This window comes from Saccopteryx bilineata, chromosome 4 (genome assembly GCF_036850765.1).
Source record: "Saccopteryx bilineata isolate mSacBil1 chromosome 4, mSacBil1_pri_phased_curated, whole genome shotgun sequence".
In the NCBI taxonomy this organism is placed as follows: Eukaryota; Metazoa; Chordata; class Mammalia; order Chiroptera; family Emballonuridae; genus Saccopteryx; species Saccopteryx bilineata.
This window is the reverse complement of record NC_089493.1, coordinates 248,940,149-248,965,060: the sequence shown is the minus strand read 5'-3', so window position 1 is coordinate 248,965,060 and position 24,912 is coordinate 248,940,149. Positions and strand designations below refer to the sequence as shown.

The 24,912-nt window shown below is 36.4% G+C and overlaps 1 protein-coding gene across 1 annotated transcript in view; it reads left to right on the top strand.

The window, feature by feature from the left end:
• The window catches only part of LOC136335669 (dmX-like protein 1), a 61,721-nt gene extending 48,818 nt beyond the window's left edge, over window positions 1-12,903 (top strand). Inside the window, 8 exon segments of the mRNA XM_066276815.1 lie at window positions 731-897; window positions 1,518-1,615; window positions 2,991-3,156; window positions 4,145-4,406; window positions 6,400-7,493; window positions 7,965-8,156; window positions 11,532-11,608; window positions 12,900-12,903. Coding sequence (XP_066132912.1) covers window positions 731-897; window positions 1,518-1,615; window positions 2,991-3,156; window positions 4,145-4,406; window positions 6,400-7,493; window positions 7,965-8,156; window positions 11,532-11,608; window positions 12,900-12,903 — 2,060 coding nt within the window.
• The last annotated feature ends 12,009 nt before the right edge of the window (window positions 12,904-24,912 follow it).

Sequence of the window (24,912 nt, the reverse complement as noted above, 5' to 3'; positions counted from 1 at the left end):
CCTCCCCCAGCCGAGGCTCCATTGGAGCAAAGTTGGCCTGGGCGCTGAGGATGGCTCTGTGGCCTCTGCCTCAGGCGTTAGAATGGCTCTGGTTGCAACAGAGCAATGCCCCAGATGGGAAGAGCATTGCCCCCTGGTGGGTGTGCTGGTTGGATCCTGGTCGGGTGCATGCGGGAGTCTGACTGCCTCCCTGTTTCCAACTTCAGAAAAAAATAAAATAAAAAATAAAATAAAATAAACATTAAAATAGTATGAAAAAATTTTGATATGAATCATTATAGTCTTAAGTTCTCACCAAGCTATTAAATCTAGTTGGTGTTTTTTTTTTAATTCATAGAACTAAATCTTCAGTACAAATGTTGGCCAAAGGAAGATGAGAATCAGCTTTAAAGAAGAGTCATACCATTATAGAATAATACCTTGTTTCATGTTTTCTAAGAAAAAGTCATGCGTAATAGCTAGAGAACAAAACTACCCAGCACAGTGGCATTTGCCATAGCATTTTTTTAAAATCTTTTTAAGAATATACATTTTAATTATAGAAAATATATGGTCATTGTAAAAAAATATTGAAGTGAAAGAATTTTTTAGAGAAGCAAGCAAAAAACCCATATTTCCTCCAGCCCTAAACAGTTAATTGTAACTTTCTGAGTCTCATAAAGTTTAGACATTTTTATTGCAAATATGGAGCAAACATTTCTGATAATCATTATTTTTTATATTTCTTCAGGCCTGTCTACTAGTCATTTTGCCTGGGCATTTCATTCAGTAGCAGAAGAACTGCTGAACACGTTGCCAACAATGCAGAAAGACAATCCCACTTGGTCTGAACTGAAAGCCATGGATGTGGGATGGTGGGTTCGGAATACCCGAGTCTTACGCAAATGCGTAGAAAAGGTAAGTACGTATGTTATGTTAGTGTCAAAAATATGTATTTAGGATGTTTCTTTCAGTGACATTTCATATTTTCTCTCCTTCTATTCTTTTAATTTGAAGCAGTAATATAATTTTAAATAGTCTTTATATTTGAAAATATGTTAATATAATATTTTAAACTTTATATTCTAATTCTTAAATTGCTAGTTGATGCATTTATTTAATATTATATGTCTGAAATTTACAAAATAATGTGTATACATGTTTAGAAAAAATAAAATGGTACAGAAGAGCTTGTAATGAAAAATAAAGTCCTATTCTCACCTCTCTGTCTCATTGGAGGCCACCACTATAAATTATCCTACTCAAAAGAATTAGGGGATATCTCAAAATGAATATGAAGCGATAAAACATCCCCTAATTTTTGTGAGCAGTATATTTTTGTAATTGTTAAATATACATATTTGTAATATACAGGTGCATGCATTTATATACATATTTTTTAATGTTATTGAAAATTTATACAGATAATGTGTGCCAGTTTTATATATGAGGAAAACTATATATTTGTTCACTTAAAAATGGTTTCTGTGAAAAAAAATGGTTTCTGTGAAATTTTGACTTATATTTTCTAATTACAGGTAGCCAAGGCATCCTTTTATAGAAAGAACGACCCTTTAGATGCTGCCATTTTTTACCTTGCAATGAAAAAGAAGGCTGTGATTTGGGGATTATATAGGTAGGTGAGAAAACTGTACTTCAAAATGGAAAGTTTTTCCTAAGGAGTAAATGTATGAAGTAAAGATTTGTTTTTCTGGTTAGTGTGATTCATGTAGATTCTTTGTTATTTTTGTATTTAAGGAGAGATTTCATAGGGAAGAAGCCCAGGTGTTATCCAGAACAGAAGATTTTGATGAGGCTATTTTATCAATAGTTTGTTCTTAGGTTTTATCAGTCCAGAAAAGATTTTTTTTTTTTTTGCTAATTTTTAAGAATTTCTTGTGACACTCCTACAGAACAAAGAACTAAACCAGATATTTGCATCTGGGGCATGGAAGATAAATTGATGGAGTCTGGAACAGGCATCTACCCTGTGCCCTATAAAAGCTCATGCGCCAAGCTGTCCTCCTAAACTGCCCTCTGCCCGTGGGCCCAGATCCCATAATTGAACTTGAGTCATTTAGGATTTTTTCTTTCTCGTTTGTCCTCAGCAAGACTTGGTGAACATGATTACCATTTGTTTTGGGTTTTGTTCCAGATAAATCCATATGAACAGCAGCCTTTGGAGAAAAATCATGGTACTAGCCAGTTTTACAAGAGACTAGATCTCTTAGGATTCTTTTCAATCAGTACAGATTCTTTAGAGTTTGATCATCAAAGTGTTATCCTTAGGTTCCAGTGGAGGTTAAGGTGATTAATGAGATGTAAATGGTGAAGTCACACAGAAGTTAATATAAATTATACATTTCACATGGATTCAAAAATAATTTCTCATAGTGCTGCTAATGCAATTTTTATAGTTTTTTGAAAGATTTTTTTTAATTAATGAGAGCAGGGAAGGCAGAGAGATAGAATCCCACATGCGTCCCATCTGAATCCACCTGGCAAGGCCCCAATAGGGCTATACTCTGCCCATCTCTGTTGCTCTGCAGCCAAGCTATTTTTAGCGCCTATGGTAGAGGCCATGGAGCTATCTTGGGGGGGGCAACTCACTCCAGCCAGTCGAGCCATGGATATGGGAGGGGGGGAGAGAGAGAGAGTAGGAGAGAGAGAGAAGGGAGGAGGAGGGTTGAAGAAGTAGATGGTCATTTCTCCTGTGTGCCCTGACCAGGATTTGAACCCAGGACATCCACATGCCAGGCTGATGCTTTTCTACTCACTGAGCCAACTTGCCAGGGCTTTGAAAGAATTTTTTAAATAATCTCAGATATACATGAGAAACTAAATGTATATCATAAATATTCTTTGCTCAGAAAAGAAGATATGTAGTAACTTTTGAACTGTCAAATGTTTCCTTCGAGTCATACAAACTTTTAAGTGGCTGACTTCATAAAATCATTTCTGATATAGAAACATTATCTTTCAAATTTTTCATACTGTTTTCTTTCTTATAGATCCCAAAAAGATACCAAGATGACACAGTTTTTTGGACACAATTTTGAAGAGGAGAGGTGGCGTAAAGCAGCTTTAAAGAATGCATTTTCTTTGTTAGGCAAACAGAGATTTGAACATTCTGCAGCATTTTTTCTTTTAGCTGGTTGCCTGAGAGATGCAGTTGAGGTAATGAATGAACCCTTTTTAAAAATAGCACTGTCATCCTCTTATTCAGGGCTTAAATTTTCATTTTTTAATTTTAACTTAAATCTGGTGGAAATAACACAAGACTAAAATAATTGATAAAATTTAATAATGACTTAAAATTTTGTCATATAACTTGAATGATACTATTTACACAGAATTAAGATTAACCAGGTCTTGTTGGTTGCTAGAGATAGGTAATTTATTTGACTCTAGAGTATTTAAGAACAGATTTTTAAAAAGTTTGTCCTATCAATTTAAACATGTATTTGAATCTATATTTATTTTGTTCTGTCTCGGTTGATAAACGTTAGCAAATTTTAACAGATTATTTCTCAGTGAACCTTAAAAAATTATGAGCTTTTAAGATACAACATGTCTATCTTAAATTGCCCTTTTGCTCAGAGTTTTATACAAGCAAACAACTTTTTAAATTTGGAAACACTAGTCTGCTAAGGTGGATGGGAAGAGTAAAACTTCCAAGAATAAAACAAATATGTCATTTGAATTGATGCTATTAATAATGATTCAGTATATCCTCATTAGGCCAATTCTTTTTGCAAACATATTTTGTACTGGCAGGTAGATTTATAAGTTATTAACATAAATGCTATCAAGTAGATGTGCTAAAAGCAAGCAGTTTGTTTTGGGTTTTTTAAATCATCCTTGTTGACTATTTTCAAATAGTAATAAAACATTGTGTTCATATAATTATTAGTGAGTCCATTGAATTTATCTTAAATAAAAGATACTCCTGCCTTGACCAGGTAGCTCAGTTAGAGCATCGCCCTGATATGTCAAAGTTGCGGGTTTGATCTTCCATCTGGGCACATACAAGAAGCAACCAATGAATGCACTGCTAAGTGGAACAACAAATCAATGTCTCTTTCTCTCAAATCAATAGATAAAAAAAAATTTTTAAAGGAAGATATTCCTGCTTATTTGTAAACATTTCTTTTTCTTTTTGAAGGTATGTCTTGAGAAACTGAACGACATTCAGTTGGCTCTTGTAATAGCAAGACTCTATGATTCTGAATTTGATAAATCTGCAACATATAAGACTATTTTACGTAAAAAAATTTTGGGAATTGTTTCTCCTGTCAGTGAACTCGATACATTGAATATCAGTATGCATTATGATCCTTTTCTTCGGAGTATGGCATATTGGATTTTGGAAGATTATAGTAGTGCTTTGGAAACATTAATAAAGCAACCTATCAGAGAGGATGATGGTAAGCTGCGTTTTTAAGATGTTAATGAGTTTTATTAATGTTTGCTGGGTACAGACACACTGTTGTGTAGTAAGGATAATACAAAGCAAGTGAAGATATGGTCTAAAACTTTATGGTTTGGTTGGGGACACAGAGTAATGTATACTTTTGTTTTATTTTGTTTTGTTTTCCAGAAAAATAAGTTTTTTGAAAAGCAAGGATTTTGGATTTTCTGTTTTTATGAAATCAATATATTCAACATAAATATATAAACATTTGAATATAAATGTTTTGAAGAAAATACTGGTATAAATTCAGTTTATTGTAGGTGGAAGCATATTAATCAGTTTTTACAATTTTTGGGTTTTGTTTGTGTGCGTGTGTGTGTGTGTGTGTGTGTTTGTGACAGACAGAGAGAGGGACAGATAGACTGGAAGGAAGAGAGATGAGAAGCATCAATTCTTTGTTGCGGCAACTTAGTTTCTTATTGATTGCTTTCTCATATGTGCCTTGACCAGGGGGCTACAGCAGACCGAGTGACCCCTTGCTCAAGCCAGCAACCTTGGGCTCAAGGTGGTGAGCCTTGCTCAAACCAGATGAGCCCGCGATCAAACTGGTGGCCTCGGGGTTTCGAACCTGGGTCCTTCACGTCCCAGTCCAACACTTTATCCACTGCACCACCACCTGGTCAGGCAGTTTTACAATTTTTTTAGTAAAAAAATGTATTTGTTAAAAAGAAAGTTGATATATGTGGTGTGATTAAAAATCACTTAATTAAATTCTTGACTTGAGCATGAGATGCGTAAGGTAGAGAATTTTTTTAATGTTCTCTTTTGAGTCTACTTCTGTTTTTTGTTTTAGAAATTCATTCTGTTAAAGCTTTTCTAGAGGTTAGTATAAAATGGAATTTTTTATATAACTTTATATAAAATAATGAAATATGCTTTTCAAATATTTTTCCATAGGTAGAACCAAATTGCCTGATAGCTAGTATAGTAGGTATCACATCATTTGGAGTACTAATTGGAATAGGTTCTACTTTGTAGCTTTTGGTATAGCCTCATTTAATTAGGAACTATCATATGTCTTTTTATATGAAAGCCATGTACTCAGTTGTTCTAGTCTCCTAGCCATCTGAGTTGTATGTAGATTTCCAAACAAGCCTCTATTTAATGAAGGGGGAGAAATAAAAGGCCTTTTTAGTCACTTTTTTTTATACCTACACATATTCATGTCAACATGTATTTTGATTTGGGATTAATATATGACCACATGCTTTAGAGCCAAATTAGCCTGTATTTTAGAAAAAAAACTAAAAAGATAATAGTGGCTTGTGCCTGGATGATAGGAGGGAGGCAGAGAGAAGTGGTTGGATTTGGAATATAGTGCTGAGGTTGACTAGATGGAACAGAATTGGATATGAAGTGTGAGGGAGTAAGAATCAAGGATAATTCCTGGGCTTTTAGCTTGAGCAAATAGATAAATGATGTGGGGAAGGCTGGGAGCAGATTTGAGGGAGTGTTGCTTTAGATAAAGAAAACTTCTCTGATAAGGTCACCTTTGAGCAGAGACCTAACTGAAATGAGTGAGTAGTCACCTGTAGGTATCTGGGTAAAGAGTGGTTTAGGCCATAGGCTCCCTAAATAAAAAGGGCATGAGGCAAGAGTATGTAATACTCTGTATTCAAAGGTAAAGAAGTTGAGGAGTAGCAAAGCAGACTGGGCAGGGAGTGTCCAGGAAAGTAAGAGAAAAAGGACTGTGTATAAGTGGATGTTTTAAATGATCTTAGATTGTTACCGGAAAGATGTGAAATCAGTATAACCTTTGTTTTCATACTCTTAGAATACCTTGATTACAAATGTGTTTTTGTCTGTTCAGTGCTATGTATTATTGTGGTCTGTCAATAAAATTATGTCAGAGGAATAGGTAGATGAAGGTGCCATAGTAGAGAAAAAGGACTGTAATATAACCCTTGAAGAATTCTCCTTGGTTCATAAAATGAATTTCCTTTCAGATCAAGTCATGATGTCAGCCTGTAATCCTGCAGTTTTTAATTTCTACAATTATCTAAGAACACATCCTCTTTTGCTGAGACATCATTTTGGATCATCTGTTGCATTTTCCACACATGTGAGTTTAACAGGAAAAAGTGGACTGGCAGGAACAATTAATCTAAGTGAAAGAAGATTATTTTTTACTACGGCCTGTGCTCATTTAAAAGCTGGCTGCCCTATGTTGGCTTTGGAAGTATTATCAAAGATACCAAAAGTCATCAAGAAAACAAAACCTTTTTGTAGAACATCTAGTTTTCTGAATACTAGTAAAGACTGTTCTCCTACTTCTCCATTCAAACTGGGTGCAAGGGAGGATAAGTCTTCTGCTATTGATTGGTCACAGTCACTCATTAATGGCTTTGGATCTTCTTCAGAGGGTTCTTCAGAGAAACAGTCAAACTCTACTCTTTCTTTTGACTGGAGCCAACCAAGTGTTGTATTTCAGGATGACTCTTTAGAATTAAAATGGGACAGTGATAATTATGATGAAAATGAGGATCTCCCTAGCTCAACAAAAGAACTAAAACCTTTAAAGAAAAAAATAGGAAAAAAAATAGATGAAACGAGTTCTAATTATACAGAATCTCTCAGCACACTGGATGAAAATGACATTTTAAGTCCATCAGAAGATATAATTGCAGTCCAGTTAAAATTTAGAGCATGTTTAAAGATTCTCACAGGAGAACTGCGTACTTTATCTACTGGCTATGAAATAGATGGTGGAAAATTGCGTTACCAACTGTACCACTGGCTTGAAAAAGAGGTGATCGCTCTTCAAAAGACTTGTGACTATTGTTCAAATGCCAAAGAATTACAATCTACATTTGGTGCAAATGAAGATGAATTAGGAATAAATGAAGATGCTGAAGATTTGCTCCACCAAACAAAGGTGAAACAACTGAAAGAAAATTTTCAAGGAAAAAGACTGTGGCTTTTGAAATATCAATCACTCTTGAGAATGTTTCTTAGTTACTGCATACTTCATGGATCCCATGGTGAGGGTCTTGCATCTGTGAGAATGGAATTGATTTTGCTTTTACAAGAATCTCAGCAGGTATGTAACATATGATAGCCAGTCAAAATAGTTCATGTATAACAAAGTTTTTGATAATTGCTTTTTTTGTTTTTAAATAATAAAATTGTTTATTTTCTTCATTATGATAGCTTTAAGAAATACTCCTTTCTTAAAAAGGTGTGTGGTGTGTCACATTGTGTATTTGTAGAGTTGTGCATGTATTGCAGTTTAAGTACAGTTTGGTGTTATGCTGAATTCATACTCCACATTCTTGTAGGAATGCCTTATGAAGGTGATGACCTTCTTTTGTTAAAAGGGTAATGTCCCATCGGTTTTTCAATATAATTGCTGGAATGTTGACCTCATCAAGTCCCTTCTAACTATAAAAAGTTTCCATTAGGCTTTTAATTATTAGTTGTTTTGAAGTTTTTCAAAGAAACCCTTGAATTACATGATTAATGGGTTATAACTATGAATGGCTGGTTAACCTTTTTTTCCTTTGTTTTTAAGGAAACATCAGAACCAGTATTTTCTAATCCTCTGTCAGAGCAAACCTCAGTACCTCTCCTCTTTGCTTGTACAGCCAGTGCCAAAACAGTAGTTGCCAATCCGTTATTGCACCTTAGTAATATAACACACGATGTTCTACATGCCATAATAGACTTGGATTCACCACCCCATCCTGATATCCAAAGCAATAAAGTAAGTATGCTTGGTTTCAGTCTTTTAATTTACCTATATACTACAGTAAGACTAAAATATAAGGGTTAAGGTTTTTAAAAACAATTTTAAACATCAGACCATACAATAGTGATTGTTACATTACCAAGTTTATATTGATTTTGTTTAAAGAAAACTTCTGGTTGTAGGCCAGGCTCATCTTACTTGTGTTACTTATATGCAATATGGTGCTTCTGTTTTTAATCCAGTGCTAATTATTAAGTCTTACTTAGCCATTTTATTAAGATAAGAGTAATTGGTATATATGCAGTACATGAGTAATTTCTTTAGCAGTACGCTTAGCCAGAAGGCTGTATTTTAGAGATAGAAACTTAATATTTTGATGTAAAGTTTATAATATGTACGTTATTTCTTTGTTAGTATTTAAAGTTACATATTTTCAGGATAATACGAGGTATCTTGTCTGTCATTCCTTTGGGCTAGGTAGTGACTCATGACTCTGACTACAGCAGAATCACCTTAAGTGCTTGTTAAATGTTTGGCCTGTTCATGTCACTCCAAACTTACTGAATTTGTCTGTGAGAGTGAGTCTCAAGAATATATATTTTTAAGAATTTCCTTAGGCCTGACCAGGTGTTGGCACAGTGGATAGAGTGTTAGACTGTCATGTGGAGGACCCAAGTTTGAGACCCCAAGGTTACCAGCTTGAGCGCGGGCTCATCTGGTTTGAGGAAAGCTCACCAGCTTGGACCCAGGGTTACTGGCTTGAGCAAGGGATTACTTGGTCTGCTGTAGCCGCCCCCCCCCCAATCAAGGCACATATGAGAAAGCAGTCAATGAACTACTAAGGTGGTGCAACAAAAAACTGATGATTGATGCTTCTCATCTCTCTTTGTTCCTGTCTGTCTGTCTCTATCTATCCCTCTCTGACTCTCTCTCTGTCTCTGTAAAAAAAAAGAAAAAGAATTTCCTTTGGTGACTTATGCAAAACTAATCATATACATAGTTACCATCCATTCATCTTCCCATCCATCACCACTCCACTTTATCTACCATTAATATCACATTTCATATATCATTTTTACTTTCCAAACATAGTGAGATACTTTAATATATGACCAAGTTTGACTATTTTTGAATCTATATTTTTTTCCCCTTATAGTCTGTCATCTGGTTCTCAAATTCCTCACAGGCGGTGATATCACACTAGTTTGATTTTCTGCTTTACCTAATGGTGGCCTCTCCTAGAGTTTTCCCCTCTTGAATAACCTTAACCCTTGTAATTTCATTTTACCACTTCTTTTCCTATACTGCTCCGTTAGTATAAATGTCCCCATTGCGTATACTACAGTTAGGAATTAATTTCCTCCAAATTGTGCTCATTTTGGCCAAACTCTATTCCATATATAACTTTAATAGTAAGTATACCACTGGTATATCGGTTAGCTTTTGTTGCTTAAGAACCATTCTGAAACATTAGTAGCCTAAAATAGCCATCATTTGTTTTTGCCCATGTTTCTGTGGGTTAGCTCATCAGTTCTGGTTTGGACCAGCTGGGCTGATCTCTGGATACTTTCATTTATCTTTGGGGAACTGGTAGGTTGACTGGATTCTGAATGATCTAGGATGACTTCACTTATATTTCAGATGGTCAGCAGACTCTTGCAGAGCTGACCAAAGAATCTGGGTCCTATGTGTCTCATCTTCCAACAGGGAAGCTAGCACATTAGTCTGGATTCTCTAGAGAAACAGAACCAATAAGGGGGGTGTGTGTATGTAAAAAGCGTTATTATAAGCTGTTGACTCACATGATATGGAGGCTGAGAGGTCCCTAGATCTGCAGTTGGCAAGCTGGGGACACAGTAGCGCTGACCACATAGTTTCAGTTTAACTCTGAAGTCCTGAGAACCAGTTGAAAGCCAGCAGCAGGCTTGAGACCCAAGAAGAGCCAGTGTTTCAGTTCTAGTTCAGTGGCAGGAAAGACTCATGTCCAAGCTCGATGCAGCCAGACAGAAGTTCGCTCATGCTCAACCTTTCTGTTCTATTAAGGTCTTCAGTTGATTGGATGAAGCATACTCATATCTTCTTTGCTTAGTGATCCAATTCAAATGTTAATCTCCAAAATCACCCTAACAGATGCACCCAGAATAATGCTTGACCAAATGTCTGGGCACCTCGAGGTCAGTCAAGTTGACACATAAAATTAACAACCACAACTAGATTATTTCACATTATGGTTGCAGGATTTTAAAAAGCAGCAAGAGTAGAAATTTCAAGACCTTTTAAGGACTAGGTTCAGAATTCATATATGACTTCTGTTGTATCCTCTTAGACAAAGCAAGTTACAAGGGCAGCCCAGATTCAATAAGTGGTGAAATGTGCTCCACCTTTTGATTGGACAATATTCTGATCACTTGTGCAATATTCCATATGTGGTCTCTGCTGTCTTCATTCTACATGGTGATATTCTTGGTTTTAATTCATACTGCATGTCTTACTGATCATTGAAGTAGAAATAGCAACGAGATTTTACTCTGTTATTCACTGTTTTTATCAACATAAAAGACTGTCATGCTTCATAATTAGATGAAGAGCTTAGTCTTTTAATAGTCTAGTTTCTTATCTAGGTTACACTTCTCTTTCATTCTCAGATCTGCTTCTGTTATTTCTCATCATGCTGTATTTAAAACCTCTTCCCCAAGATAAATGTTTGCCTTTAATTGCTATCTTCTTCTTTCTCTAAAATTTAACCCTCTTTAAATTGTTTTTTACTATAGTACCTAGAATATGTGGTAGCATATTTTTCAATGTCCTGTCCATCGGTGAACTGTCCTTTGTCAGTCTGTGCTTTTTTATATTTTGGTTGAGGAAGAAGCAGGTTGAACCTTAAAGGGTTTGCTTTTTTTTTTTTAACTTTTTATTTATTCATTTTAGAGAGGAGAGGGAGAGACAGAGAGAGAGAGAGGAGAGACAGAGAGAGATGAGGGAGAAGCTGGAAGCATCAACTCCCATATGCGCCTTGACCAGGCAAGCCCAGGGTTTCGAACCGGCAACCTCAGCATTTCCAGGTGGACGCTTTATCCACTGCGCCACCACAGGTCAGGGTTTGCTTTTAATACATGGTTCATGCACTACTGAATAGCTAACATCTGTTCCCATTTGTTCTTGAAATTGAAATTAGGTAGCAGATATGTGCTTTATAATTTCTGCCAAAGGCTTGGTATTTTTTCTTTGTCTCTAGTGAGACCTTAAAAGTTAGAAATGAGTGTTAAGGAAAAAAAAAGAAGTAGTTTATAAGGGCAAAATTATTTTTTCATCTTTTTTAAAATGCTGATTATATTAGGTCTTACAAAAAGTTACCTTACATAATTAATTTTGTTTTTGGGTTTTTTCCAGGGATATGTAATGCATACTTTAGCAGCCTCACTTTCTGCTTGTATATATCAGTGCCTTTGTGGGAGTCATAACTACAGGTAAATATTTTTGTGAAATTTTTTTGTTTTGTTTTTGTGGGTTGGTTTTTTTTTGTTTGGTTTTTGCAGAGACAAAGGGAGAGTCAGACAGAGTGTAGACAGGGACAGACAGACAGGAAGGGAGAGAGATGAGAAGCATCAATTCTTCGTTGTGGCATTTTAGTTGTTCATTGATTGCTTTCTCATATATGCCTTGATGGGGCGGGGGGGGGGTGGCTACAGCAGATCAAGTGAGCCTTGCTCAAACCAGATGAGCCCTCACTCAAGCTGGCAAGCTTGGGGTTTTGAACCTGGGTCCTCCGTGTCCCAGTCTGATGCTCTATTCAATGTGCCACCACCTGGTCAGACCATATATCTTTGTGAAATTTAAGAATGCTTGCAGTAAACTGATGAGGTTACAGAGTATGAATGTTTTTTCTTTAGAAAAACTATATACAACAATGCATTTTAATGCAAAAAACATGTAGCTATTGTGTTGAGTACTGGTTCTTTTTCCACCTTTCAGATTTTAACTTAAGACTTTATGGCAAATGAATCTCAAGTAAAACCCTTGTCAATACAACTTATTTAGCAGCCTTTTGTTGGTCAGTGCCTAATGCCAGACATTGTGATATGCACGCAGTTTCTCCTTCCTTACAATCAATCTTGTTAGAAACAAATGTGAACTGATAAATGATACATCACATGATGTAGTACTTAAATAATAAGTATTACAATATGATGGATAGTAAAAGGCTCAGGGAATGCAAAGGAGGGAGTGACTGACTTAGAATTGAGAAAAATTTTACAGAAGAGTTGATTATTATTTTTTTTAATGATTATTTTGATGAAGATTTTTCTCTTTAGATCCTAAGGTTTCATTATAATTTATCTAGGCTTTTAAAAAATACTGTTTAAGACTCTGGAGTTTTTCTGTATCTTTCATTAGTTCTTTGAAATTCTCTAACTTTATTTCTTCAAATATTTTGTCTTCTCCTATTTTCTTTCCTATTAGACAGATAGTAGAACTTCTGAGTCCTTCTTATTTTTTTAACTTTCTTTTCATATATTCCTAATCTTCATTTCTTTTTGTTTCATTTCAGAAGAAAGCCTAGCTTCATTTTCTAGACACTAATGCATTCTTCAGCAATGTCCTATCTTTTATTAAGCCTATCTAAGTTTCTTTTAGAAAATCTGTTTTTCATTTTTTTAGATCTCTGTTGATTTTAATAGCCACATTTATTTTTATATCTTATTTCATTTCGTGGTTTTTTAAACCTGTCTGAATATAAGCACTTTTCTTATTGTTCAGATAAATCTGCTTCCTCAGGTGCAAGTTTTTCACTGAGTTTGTCAGCTTCTTTGGTGTTGATTTTTCACTGTCTGTTTATCTGTGTGTTTGAAATTTCCCATGAGTAACCTAAGCTTACTACTCTGGTTGTGTATCCTATGTTTACTTCAACTTGATTTTTTGACACAGGTCCACCAAGAGTTCATTTTCTTGTTATTGAGTGTGACTTTACTTTCATCAGAGTGTTTTTATCTTTCTTATCATTACCATTTATTGTAATGGGATTTTTTTATTGTTACTCTGCCATCTTGAAATTGGAAAGTAAAGCAATAGAAAGTATTTACAAATGCATCAAAATGTTATCACTAATAAGATTTTCTAACAGAAGAAGTGTAACCCATTAAATGTGCTGTATTTAAATACTATATTCCTTTACTTAACATATGATATAGAAGTTTCTGACAGGTTAACAAAATCTTGAGTACCATTTTCCGTTAATATTTCACACTTCATGTTTAGTTGAAAGACAAAATCTATCTCCTTAGTCTTAGCATGCTCCAGGGGGAAAAAAAGACATAAATGAGAAAGAACTGAACAAGTATTTAGATCTCCAACTGTTACAAAAACAGGTAATAAAAAAGGTGTTAGCTACACTGAGGAGATACTGCCTTAGTATCATGTACCATGTTATAATTCACTCTGAAGAGATAGGAAGACTCTCAGGAAAAGCAGGTCATCCTGCTTTTACATAGATAAGGTAGATGGATGGGTGGGTGGGTGGATGGATGGATGGATGGATGAATGGATAGATAGATAAAGAGATAGATGAGAAAGAGTGGAGGGGAGAGAAAGGCTTTATACAGGGGTCCCCAAACTAAGGCTAGCGGGCCACATGCAGCCCTCTGAGGCCATTTATCCGGCCCCTGCCGACTTCTGGAAGGGGCACCTCTTTCATTGGTGGTCAGTGAGAGGAGCATAGTTCCCATTTAAATACTGGTCAGTTTGTTGATTTAAATTTACTTGTTCTTTATTTTAAATATTGTATTTGTTCCCATTTTGTTTTTGTTTTTTTTACTTTAAAATAAGATATGTGCAGTGTGCATAGGGATTTGTTCATAGTTTTTTTTATAGTCCAGCCCTCCAATGGTCTGAGGGACAGTGAACTGGCCCCCTGTGTAAAAAGTTTGGTGACCCCTGGCTTTATGTATGATTGATTAAACTCTATATTCAGCTAATTGCAACTACTTTAGCATTCTTTCTGAAAACTGATGCTGAATTGCTAGCGCTTTAAAATTCCCCAGTGATGCAACTCTTTATAAAAAATCAGTAGATATGTTTTAGGCATACTCTAAAAACTAGGCAAAGAAAGAAATTTTTAAAAAATCTCAACTTGTCTAATTTTAAAAAGATCAGGAATTACTAGTATATTGAACATAGAAATTCAAACTTCTAACTAAAATGAATTAACTTTTATGGTGAAGTCTGGTAGATATGTACCTATCACATCATCAATAATTTGAAACATACATTTGAAAGAAAATAATTTTAATCTAATTTAACTTCACTAGCACTTCCTTTGTACAAATGATGGAATTGTATTTGCAATGAGCAATAGTTCTTTTTTTCTTTTTTAATGGGCCATTTCCCCTAAGTTTTGAATTCTGTCCTTTGCCTTAAAGAACTTGTTCAACACGAATGGCTAGCATTTTCTACATTAAAAAAAAAATCAAGCAATTTAAATCTCAGGATTTTGCCAGCAGACAAAAATGAATTAAAACAACAAAGAATAGCAAATTTGAAATACTTAAAACATACTTTTCCTGAAGCAACTAGTACAAACATGCATTGAATCAGATCAAAGGTTTGATTGTGAGGGAATATCGATTTAAAAACAACCTGTTAGGAGGCAAAATTAGAATATTTGCAGTTATATGGTGTCTTTTTAAAACAATACCTCAAACCCATATTTTCAATATATGTATACAGCTTGACTAAAATTCACCCATGTGATAAGAGGAGAAAAGATGAATATTAACACATTAATTATCCTCTTACTTCAATTAAAAATACATGTTAATTAAGATGGCCTATTTCATTATCACCTCAAGACAGTTATGAAATATCTGAATTTCACAAGTTGTTTTTTTCCCTAAATTTTGTCTTTACTGATACAAAATTGAACAATGTATTAATGTATTAATAATTAAAATTAAGGTACAAGGTATTTTAAGGTACAAGGTATTTACAAGATTTTAAATGGCTATCCCTCTACATGTATACCTATATAACTATGCTGCTTTTATCTAATGAAATAAAATGTTACTCATATAACATTACTCCATAGTGCTGTTTCAAAGAAACCTTTATCAAAAGGGTAGTGGCTTTGAGAAACAGGGAGATAAGAAACACAGCAAGCCTCTGAGCTCTACAAGCCTTATCTTGATTTGTGGCCAGATCAAAGCAGTGCCTGTTCAGTATAGGCACTGCTATACTGTATAGGCACTGTATAGCTCAAGAAATCCATCCCTAGGCACAAGGATCTCTATACCCCCATTTCTCCAGAAAATGCCAAGTCTAGGGACAATACGGACATGGAGAACAGATGTCTCAGACAGAACTGCAGAGCAGTGACCCCAGGAACGTCCGTCCGTCATGCATGCAGGTCGCATCACATCAACTACTATCCTTTCCTGTCAGTGAACCTTTTGTATTCTATTGAGAACTCTTAGTATGCTACCCTTTTTATTTTCTTTCCTTTTCCTCCTTTTCTTTGTTTTTTTTATTTGGGAAAAATAAAGTTTCCCATTTCCAGGGAGGTCAGAAAAAGGGATCAATAGCACCAATGTGCCTAAGATTTTGTAAGCTCAATTAGGAGAATTTGCAGTGGGTTCCTTCTAATTCTCTGGAGACTATTTCATAATTGTGATGTCCAAATATCTGTAAATGTTCACTTTTAGAGACTTTGTGTCTTGTACAACTTCTATTTGTTCATCGTTGATTTTCTATTCTCTCTTTTATTGCCAAGTAAGCAGTCCTAAAAGGCAGCAGTCCTTACTAATGGAAGCACTTTTGGATATCAGATCAAGAACGTTCCCCTTGAGGTGCCAACTAGCATAATTAATTTGAACTTTATATACCTCTCTCCCCAGGAGAGAAGTGTGGCCTTGCTTCTGAAGCCCCAGGTGAACCAAGCTACTTGTGAATTAAAATATCTATTCTGATTTTGTATAATGTTGGATGTTTTGTCTTAAAGTGTCAGCGGTTTAAAAATTTAAAGTCACAGTACCAAATATAATTCTGAGTTAGTAAAAGTGTAGCTCGGCATCATCTCTTTTCCCTGTCACTTCCGACTCCAGGATCTGGTGGTGGATGCCTCTTCTTGCTCCTTGCCTGTGCATCTGGTCAGAATCCTCCTGAAGAGCCCAGCTAATGTTTCACTTCCCAGGATTCCCTCTGATCTGGATGGAGAAAATGTGGACAGTGTGGTAGGCCTATGACTCAGTCAGGCCTCAGTTTGAATCTGTATTCTGCCAGCTTTGGGATTTAAACAAGTCTTTTTGGCTTGTGAAAGTTCAATGAGCAAAAGTTAAATCACACATTAGGTACTCAATGTCTGGCATACAATAGGTACTCAACATCTAATTAAATTTTCTACTTTTTCTACCTGGCAATCAAACACATCTCTCTTGAATATAAAAATACAGGAGATGACGTCAGAGTAATGGCGGGGTAGGAAGCGATACCGATAAATCTCCCCCAAAACTCAACAAGATCTTCAACCAGAAACAGAAAAACCTATACTTGGAGCTTCCAGATGCTTCGCAATACACCCAAAGGTATGATTGAGTGAAAAATTGGCTAAATATATAACCAAACCCTGAAGGAAATAGGGAGTAAGAAATGCTCCGCCTTCCTCACTAACCTAAACAGGGCGGCTTTCTCTGGTAACTGTGAATATAGAAACTGAGGCGGGCAAAGGGGGTGAATAGATCCAGGCCGCCGCGGCACAAACGGCCGAACCAGGCTGTGGCACGGAGATCCAAGCCGAGGAAAATCTGATCCTGTGGCAACCCGGGCAATACAAGCTAACACTCGCGCCAAACCCAAACAAAGAAAGATAAGCAGAGCAGCCATTTTACCCGGTCTCCTGTTCGGTGCGCAGTTAGTGGGCGAGAATTTCTTCCTAGACCCCGAGAGTGGGTGCCCGTGTTGCCCCACGGAGAGGCAGGGTCAGAGGCCTTTCTGTGGGCCGAAGGCAGAGTCTCTGGGCAGCCCCAGCGCCCTGGGAAAGCCACGCACGGGAGGGAGTGAGAACTAATTCCAACGGTGGAGATTTTCCGTGCTGGTGAGGGTTTCACTCAGAGGGAACCGCGGCCGGCCTCATATCCTGGTGTGCGCGCGCAGATAAGGAGTGAGCGATTCCTCCGAGTGCCTCGCAGTGCGCGCCCGTGTTATCGCACAGAGGGGCAGAGTCAGGGGCCTTTGTGTGGGCCAAAGCGGAATCTCGAGCCGCCCCAGCGCCTTGCAAAAGCCGCGCACGGGGACGGAGCGAGACTCAATTCCAACGCTGCAACTTTTCCCTGCGGTTGGGGGTTTCACTCAGAGCGTGAGACTGCTGGCTGGATATCCTGGTCGCAGACAGTGAGTGAGAGTTTCCTCCAAGCACCCCGGAAGTGGGCGCCCGCTTGTGTTACCGGACAGAGTGGCAGAGCCAGAGGTCTTTGAGTGGGCGGAAAGCCCGCCTGATTATGCTAGCAGCTCTGACTGACTGAGCCTTACCCAGAGCCCTGTGCTGAGTGGAAATAGAGTGGGGAGTTGCCAGCTCTTTGAGCCTCTTACTATCCAGGCAGAGGCAGCAGCAACCCCATAGCTGGATTATCAGGCTACTAATTGAGGAAGGAAAGACTAGGAGAAAGGCTCCAGGAACACGGACTCTCTCACTGTCGGAGCCTATAAATGCTAATGAGCCTTCGACTCCCAACGAGACTAAAGCACAATACATGACATTGCCATAGAGACTTATCAACTGCAAACCTCTACCTGAGCGTGCCAAAGGGGCAGAACCCGGGGTACAGAGTCACCGACCAGGAAGAGGGAGAGAAAAGAAAAAGCAAGAAGATAACCTCTCAAAATCAAGAATAATCTGCAGACTTTATAACCTATCCCATTTTATTATATTTGTTCGTTTGTTTCTCTTATCTTCATTCTTGATACTTTTTTTTCCTCCTCCAATTTGGCCGATTAACTCTCTACCGGTCTTACTCTCTCCTCTCCTTGAACTACACTACCCATAAGTGTTACATCTCCCATTATCTTTTCTCTTCTCTTCCTTTCTCTCTATGAGGGTTGCACTCCAAAACCCTTAACTCTCTCTCTCTCCTTTCTTTTTTCTTCTTTTAGTGGTTCCCTCTTTTTTTCTCTCTCTCTCTTTCTTTTCTCCCTCTATATTAGTTTCTTCCTTTCTCCTTTACATCTCCTCTCATTCAAACCTCAATAACAAACAAATTATCTTATCTGGGACTCAAACCTATGTTTGTGGCATTTTGGGGGTTTTTTACTTCACCTTTTTAACTCACTAGCAGTGCTCCCATCCCTGGCTCTCCATTTTATCTAGTTCTTGTTCCACTAAATACAATAGTAATTTTTTAATTTGTCCCCCCATTTTTCCGTTTTCCTCTTATTCCTCTCATCATAACTCTTAGACAACCAACACCTAAAAGCAAATCATTTTATTCTTGACCCAAATTTTTTCCTTATTTGCTTTTTGTGGGTCCATTCGCTTTTTTTTTTTTTTTTTTTCTTTCTTTTCTTTTTTTGCCCCTTTATTACTTTTCCCCAATTCAGGCCCTCCATCACAGGCATTGTTTGTTATAATTCACAGTCCACCACAAGATTTTCTCAAGAAAGAGGGGAGAGGAGAGGAGAGGAAAAAAGGAGGGGGGGAATAATTTCCTTTTTTTAAAATTTTTATTTTATTTTATTTTTCTTTATTTCATTATTAATTTTTTTTAAAAAAAACAACTCTTTTCGATTTTTATTTATTTTATTTTTTTAACTTTTTATTCTTTATTAAATCTCATTAATACTATCAACAAAACCACCCTCAGATGCCATTAAGGAAGAGAAAATCGAATATCATGGATACAAAAGAAAGAGAGGTAACACAGCTAGATGAGGAAAAATCTATGGAGAAAAAATTTAATATATTGGAAACCTTGGAGCTAAATGACAGAGAATTCAAGATAGAAATCCTAAAAATCCTCCGAGATATACAAGAAAACACAGAAAGGCAATTTAGGGAGCTCAGAAAACAACTCAATGAACACAAAGAATATATGTCCAAGGAAATTGAAACTATAAAAATAAATCAAACAGAGATGAAAAACTCAATTCACGAGCTGAAAAACGAAGTAACAAGCTTAGCTAATAGAACAGGTCAGATAGAAGAGAGGATTAGTGAAATAGAAGACAAGCAACTTGAGGCACAACAGAGAGAAGAAGAAAGAGACTCAAAAATTAAAAAAAATGAGATAGCCCTACAAGAATTATCTGACTCCATCAAAAAGAATAACATAAGAATAATAGGTATATCAGAGGGAGAAGAGAGAGAAAATGGAATGGAGAACATACTCAAACAAATAATAGATGAGAACTTCCCAAGCCTGTGGAAAGAACTAAAGCCTCAAGTTCAAGAAGCAAACAGAACTCCAAGTTTTCTTAACCCCAACAAACCTACTCCAAGGCATATCATAATGAAATTGACACAAACCAACAGCAAAGAAAAAATTCTCAAGGCAGCCAGGGAAAAGAAGAATACAACATATAAAGGAAGGCCCATTAGATTATCATCAGATTTCTCAGCAGAAACTCTACAAGCTAGAAGAGAGTGGACCCCAATATTTAAAGTCCTGAAAGAGAGGAACTTTCAGCCACGAATACTATACCCATCAAAGCTATCCTTCAAATACGAAGGAGAAATAAAAACATTCACAGATACAGAAAAGATGAGGGAATTTATCATCAGAAAACCCCCACTCCAGGAATTACTAAAGGGGGTTCTCCAATCAGATACAAAGAACAAAAAAAAAACAGAGCCACAAGTAAAAGCTCCAAGAAGAACACAATAAAACCAAATTTAAACTGTGACAACAACAAAAAGAAAGAGGGGGAGAAGATGGAGATTAACAGTAGCAAAGGACGATGGAGTGCAAAAGTACTCACAAAATAGTTCGCTACAATGAACAGGGTAGGGACCCTTTTCATTACTCAAAGGTAACCACCATTGAAAAAACCACCACAGAAGCACATGAGATAAAAAAGATAGCAACAGAGGAAAGATGTATGGAATACAACCAAATAAAAACAAAAGATAGAAAAACGAAAGAGAAGGATCAAACAAGACACAAAACTAACAGAAAGCAAGATATAAAATGGCAATAGGGAACTCACAAGTATCAATAATTACACTAAATGTAAACGGATTAAACTCACCAATAAAAAGGCACAGAGTAGCAGAATGGATTAAAAAAGAAAATCCAACTGTATGCTGCCTACAGGAAACTCATCTAAGTAACAAGGATAAAAACAAATTCAAAGTGAAAGGCTGGAAAACAATACTCCAAGCAAATAACATCCAAAAAAAAGCAGGTGTAGCAATACTCATATCGGATAATGCTGACTACAAGACAGGAAAAGTACTCAGAGACAAAAATGGCCATTTCATAATGGCTAAGGGGACACTGAATCAAGAAGACATAACAATTCTTAATATATATGCACCAAACCAAGGAGCACCAAAATATATAAGACAGCTACTTATTGATCTTAAAACAAAAACTGACAAAAATACAATCATACTTGGAGACCTCAATACACCGCTGACGGCTCTAGATCGGTCATCCAAACAGAGAATCAACAAAGACATAGTGGCCTTAAACAAAACACTAGAGCACCTGGATATGATAGACATCTACAGGACATTTCATCCCAAAGTGACTGAGTATACATTTTTCTCCAGTGTACATGGATCATTCTCAAGAATTGACCATATGTTGGGCCACAAAAACAACATCAGCAAATTCAGAAAAATTGAAGTTGTACCAAGCATATTTTCTGATCATAAAGCCTTGAAACTAGAATTCAACTGCAAAAAAGAGGAAAAAAATCCCACAAAAATGTGGAAACTAAACAACATACTTTTAAAAAATGAATGGGTCAAAGAAGAAATAAGTGCAGAGATCAAAAGATATATACAGACTAATGAAAATGACAATACGACATATCAGAATCTATGGGATGCAGCAAAAGCAGTGATAAGAGGGAAGTTCATATCGCTTCAGGCATATATGAACAAACAAGAGAGAGCCCAAGTGAACCACTTAACTTCCCACCTTAAGGAACTAGAAAAAGAAGAACAAAGACAACCCAAAACCAGCCGAAGAAAGGAAATAATAAAAATCAGAGCAGAAATAAATGAATTAGAGAACAGAAAAACTATAGAAAAAATTAATAGAACAAGGAGCTGGTTCTTTGAAAAGATCAACAAAATTGACAAACCCTTGGCAAGACTTACCAAGGAAAAAAGAGAAAGAACTCATATAAACAAAATCCAAAATGAAAGAGGAGAAATCACCACGGACACTGTAGATATACAAAGAATTATTGTAGAATACTATGAAAAACTTTATGCCACTAAATTCAACAACCTAGAAGAAATGGATAAATTCCTAGAAAAATACAACCTTCCTAGACTGAGTCAAGAAGAAGCAGAAAGCCTAAACAGACCTATCAGTAGAGAAGAAATAGAAAAAACCATTAAAAACCTCCCCAAAAATAAAAGTCCAGGCCCTGACGGCTATACCAGCGAATTTTATCAAACATTCAAAGAAGACTTGGTTCCTATTCTACTCAAAGTCTTCCAAAAAATTGAAGAAGAAGCAATACTTCCAAACACATTTTATGAGGCCAACATAACCCTCATACCAAAACCAGGCAAGGATGGCACAAAAAAAGAAAACTACAGACCAATATCTCTAATGAATACAGATGCTAAAATACTAAACAAAATACTAGCAAATCGAATACAACAACATATTAAAAAAATAATACATCATGATCAAGTGGGATTCATCCCAGAATCTCAAGGATGGTTCAACATACGTAAAACGGTTAATGTAATACACCATATCAACAAAACAAAGAACAAAAACCACATGATCTTATCAATAGATGCAGAAAAGGCTTTCGATAAAATACAACACAATTTTATGTTTAAGACTCTCAACAAAATGGGTATAGAAGGAAAATATCTCAACATGATAAAGGCCATATATGATAAACCATCAGCTAACATCATATTAAATGGCACTAAACTGAAGGCTTTCCCCCTTAAATCAGGAACAAGACAGGGTTGTCCACTCTCTCCACTCTTATTTAATGTGGTACTAGAGGTTCTCGCCACAGCAATCAGACAAGACAAAGAAATAAAAGGCATCCATATCGGAAAAGAAGAAGTAAAGGTATCACTTTTTGCAGATGATATGATCCTATACATCGAAAACCCCAAAGAATCCACAAAAAGACTACTAGAAACAATAAGCCAATACAGTAAGGTCGCAGGATACAAAATTAACATACAGAAGTCAATAGCCTTTCTATATGCCAACAATGAAACAACTGAGAAGGAACTCAAAAGAATAATCCCCTTCACGATTGCAACAAAAAAAATAAAATACTTAGGAATAAACATAACAAAGAATGTAAAGGACTTATATAATGAAAACTATAAACCATTGTTAAGGGAAATCGAAAAAGATATAATGAGATGGAAGAATATACCTTGTTCTTGGCTAGGAAGAATAAATATAATCAAGATGGCTATATTACCCAAAGCAATATACAAATTTAATGCAATTCCCATCAAACTTCCAATGACGTTTTTTAAAGAAATAGAGCAAAAAATCATCAGATTTATATGGAACTATAAAAAACCCCGAATAGCCAAAGCAATCCTAAAGAAAAAGAATGAAGCTGGGGGCATAACAATACCTGACTTCAAACTCTATTATAGGGCCACGACAATCAAAACAGCATGGTATTGGCAGAAAAATAGACACTCAGACCAATGGAACAGAATAGAAAGTCCAGAAATAAAACCACATATATATAGTCAAATAATTTTTGATAAAGGGGCCAACAACACACAATGGAGAAAAGAAAGCCTCTTCAATAAATGGTGCTGGGAAAACTGGAAAGCCACATGCAAAAGAATGAAACTGGACTACAGTCTCTCTCCCTGTACAAAAATTAACTCAAAATGGATCAAAGATCTAAACATAAGACCTGAAACAATTAAGTACATAGAAGAAGACATAGGTACTCAACTCATGGACCTGGGTTTTAAAGAGCATTTTATGAATTTGACTCCAATGGCAAGAGAAGTGAAGGCAAAAATTAATGAATGGGACTACATCAGACTAAGAAGTTTTTGCTCAGCAAGAGAAACTGATAACAAAATAAACAGAAAGCCAACTAAATGGGAAATGATATTTTCAAACAACAGCTCAGATAAGGGCCTAATATCCAAAATATACAAAGAACTCATAAAACTCAACAACAAACAAACAAACAATCCAATAAAAAAATGGGAAGAGGATATGAACAGACACTTCTCCCAGGAAGAAATACAAATGGCCAACAGATATATGAAAAGATGCTCATCTTCTTTAGCTATTAGAGAAATGCAAATCAAAACGGCAATGAGATACCACCTCACACCTGTTCGATTAGCTGTTATTAGCAAGTCAGGTAATAGCAAATGTTGGAGAGGCTGTGGAGAAAAAGGAACCCTCATCCACTGTTGGTGGGAATGTAAAGTAGTACAACCATTATGGAAGAAAGTATGGTGGTTCCTCAAAAAACTGAAAATAGAACTACCTTATGACCCAGCAATCCCTCTACTGGGTATATATCCCCAAAACTCAGAAACATTGATACGTAAAGACACATGCAGCCCCATGTTTATTGCAGCATTGTTCACAGTGGCCAGGACATGGAAACAACCAAAAAGCCCTTCAATAGATGACTGGATAAAGAAGATGTGGCACATATACACTATGGAATACTACTCAGCCATAAGAAATGATGACATCGGAACATTTACAGCAAAATGGTGGGATCTTGATAATATGATACGAAGCGAAATAAGTAAATCAGAAAAAAACAGGAACTGTATTATTCCATACGTAGGTGGGACATAATACTGAAACTAAGAGACATTGACAAGAGTGTGGTGGTTACGGGGGGAAGGGGGGAATGGGAGAGGGATAGGGGGTGGGGAGGGGCACAAAGAAAACAAGATAGAAGGTGACAAAGGACAATCTGACTTTGGGTGGTGGGTATGCAACATAATTGAACGACAAGATAACCTGGACTTGTTATCTTTGAATATATGTATCCTGATTTATTGATGTCACCCCATTAAAAAAAAAATAAAATTATAAAAACAAAAAAAAACAAAACAAAACAAAAAAAAGAATATAAAAATACACTTATTTCATTGTACTAGTGGGCTAAGTGGGTCCTTCTTAAATGCTTCAATTTTCTTTCCTTTGAGTACCTACTCTCTTAAGTTTTTTTCCTATGAAAGATGAGAATTAAAACTCTAAAACATTACAGAAGCTAAAATCCATCCATAATTTTGCACATTTCTAAATAGGATCTAATTGGCCCTGGCTGGAGGCTCAGTGGATAGAATGTCAGCTCAGTGTATGGACATCCTGGGTTCAATCCCCAGTTAAGGCACACAGGAAAAGTTACCATCTGCTTCTCTCCCCCTGCTCTCCCTCTTTTCCTCTCACACCAGTGGCTCAATTGGTTCGAGTGTGGCCCCAGGTGCTAAGGATGAAATCTCGGTTGTTCCAAGTGTGTCAGCCTCAAGAGCTAAAAATAGGTCAGTACTCTAGCATTGGTCCCAGAGGGGGTTGCTGGGTGGATTCCGTTCCAGGCGCATGCAGGAGTCTGTCTCTCTATCTCC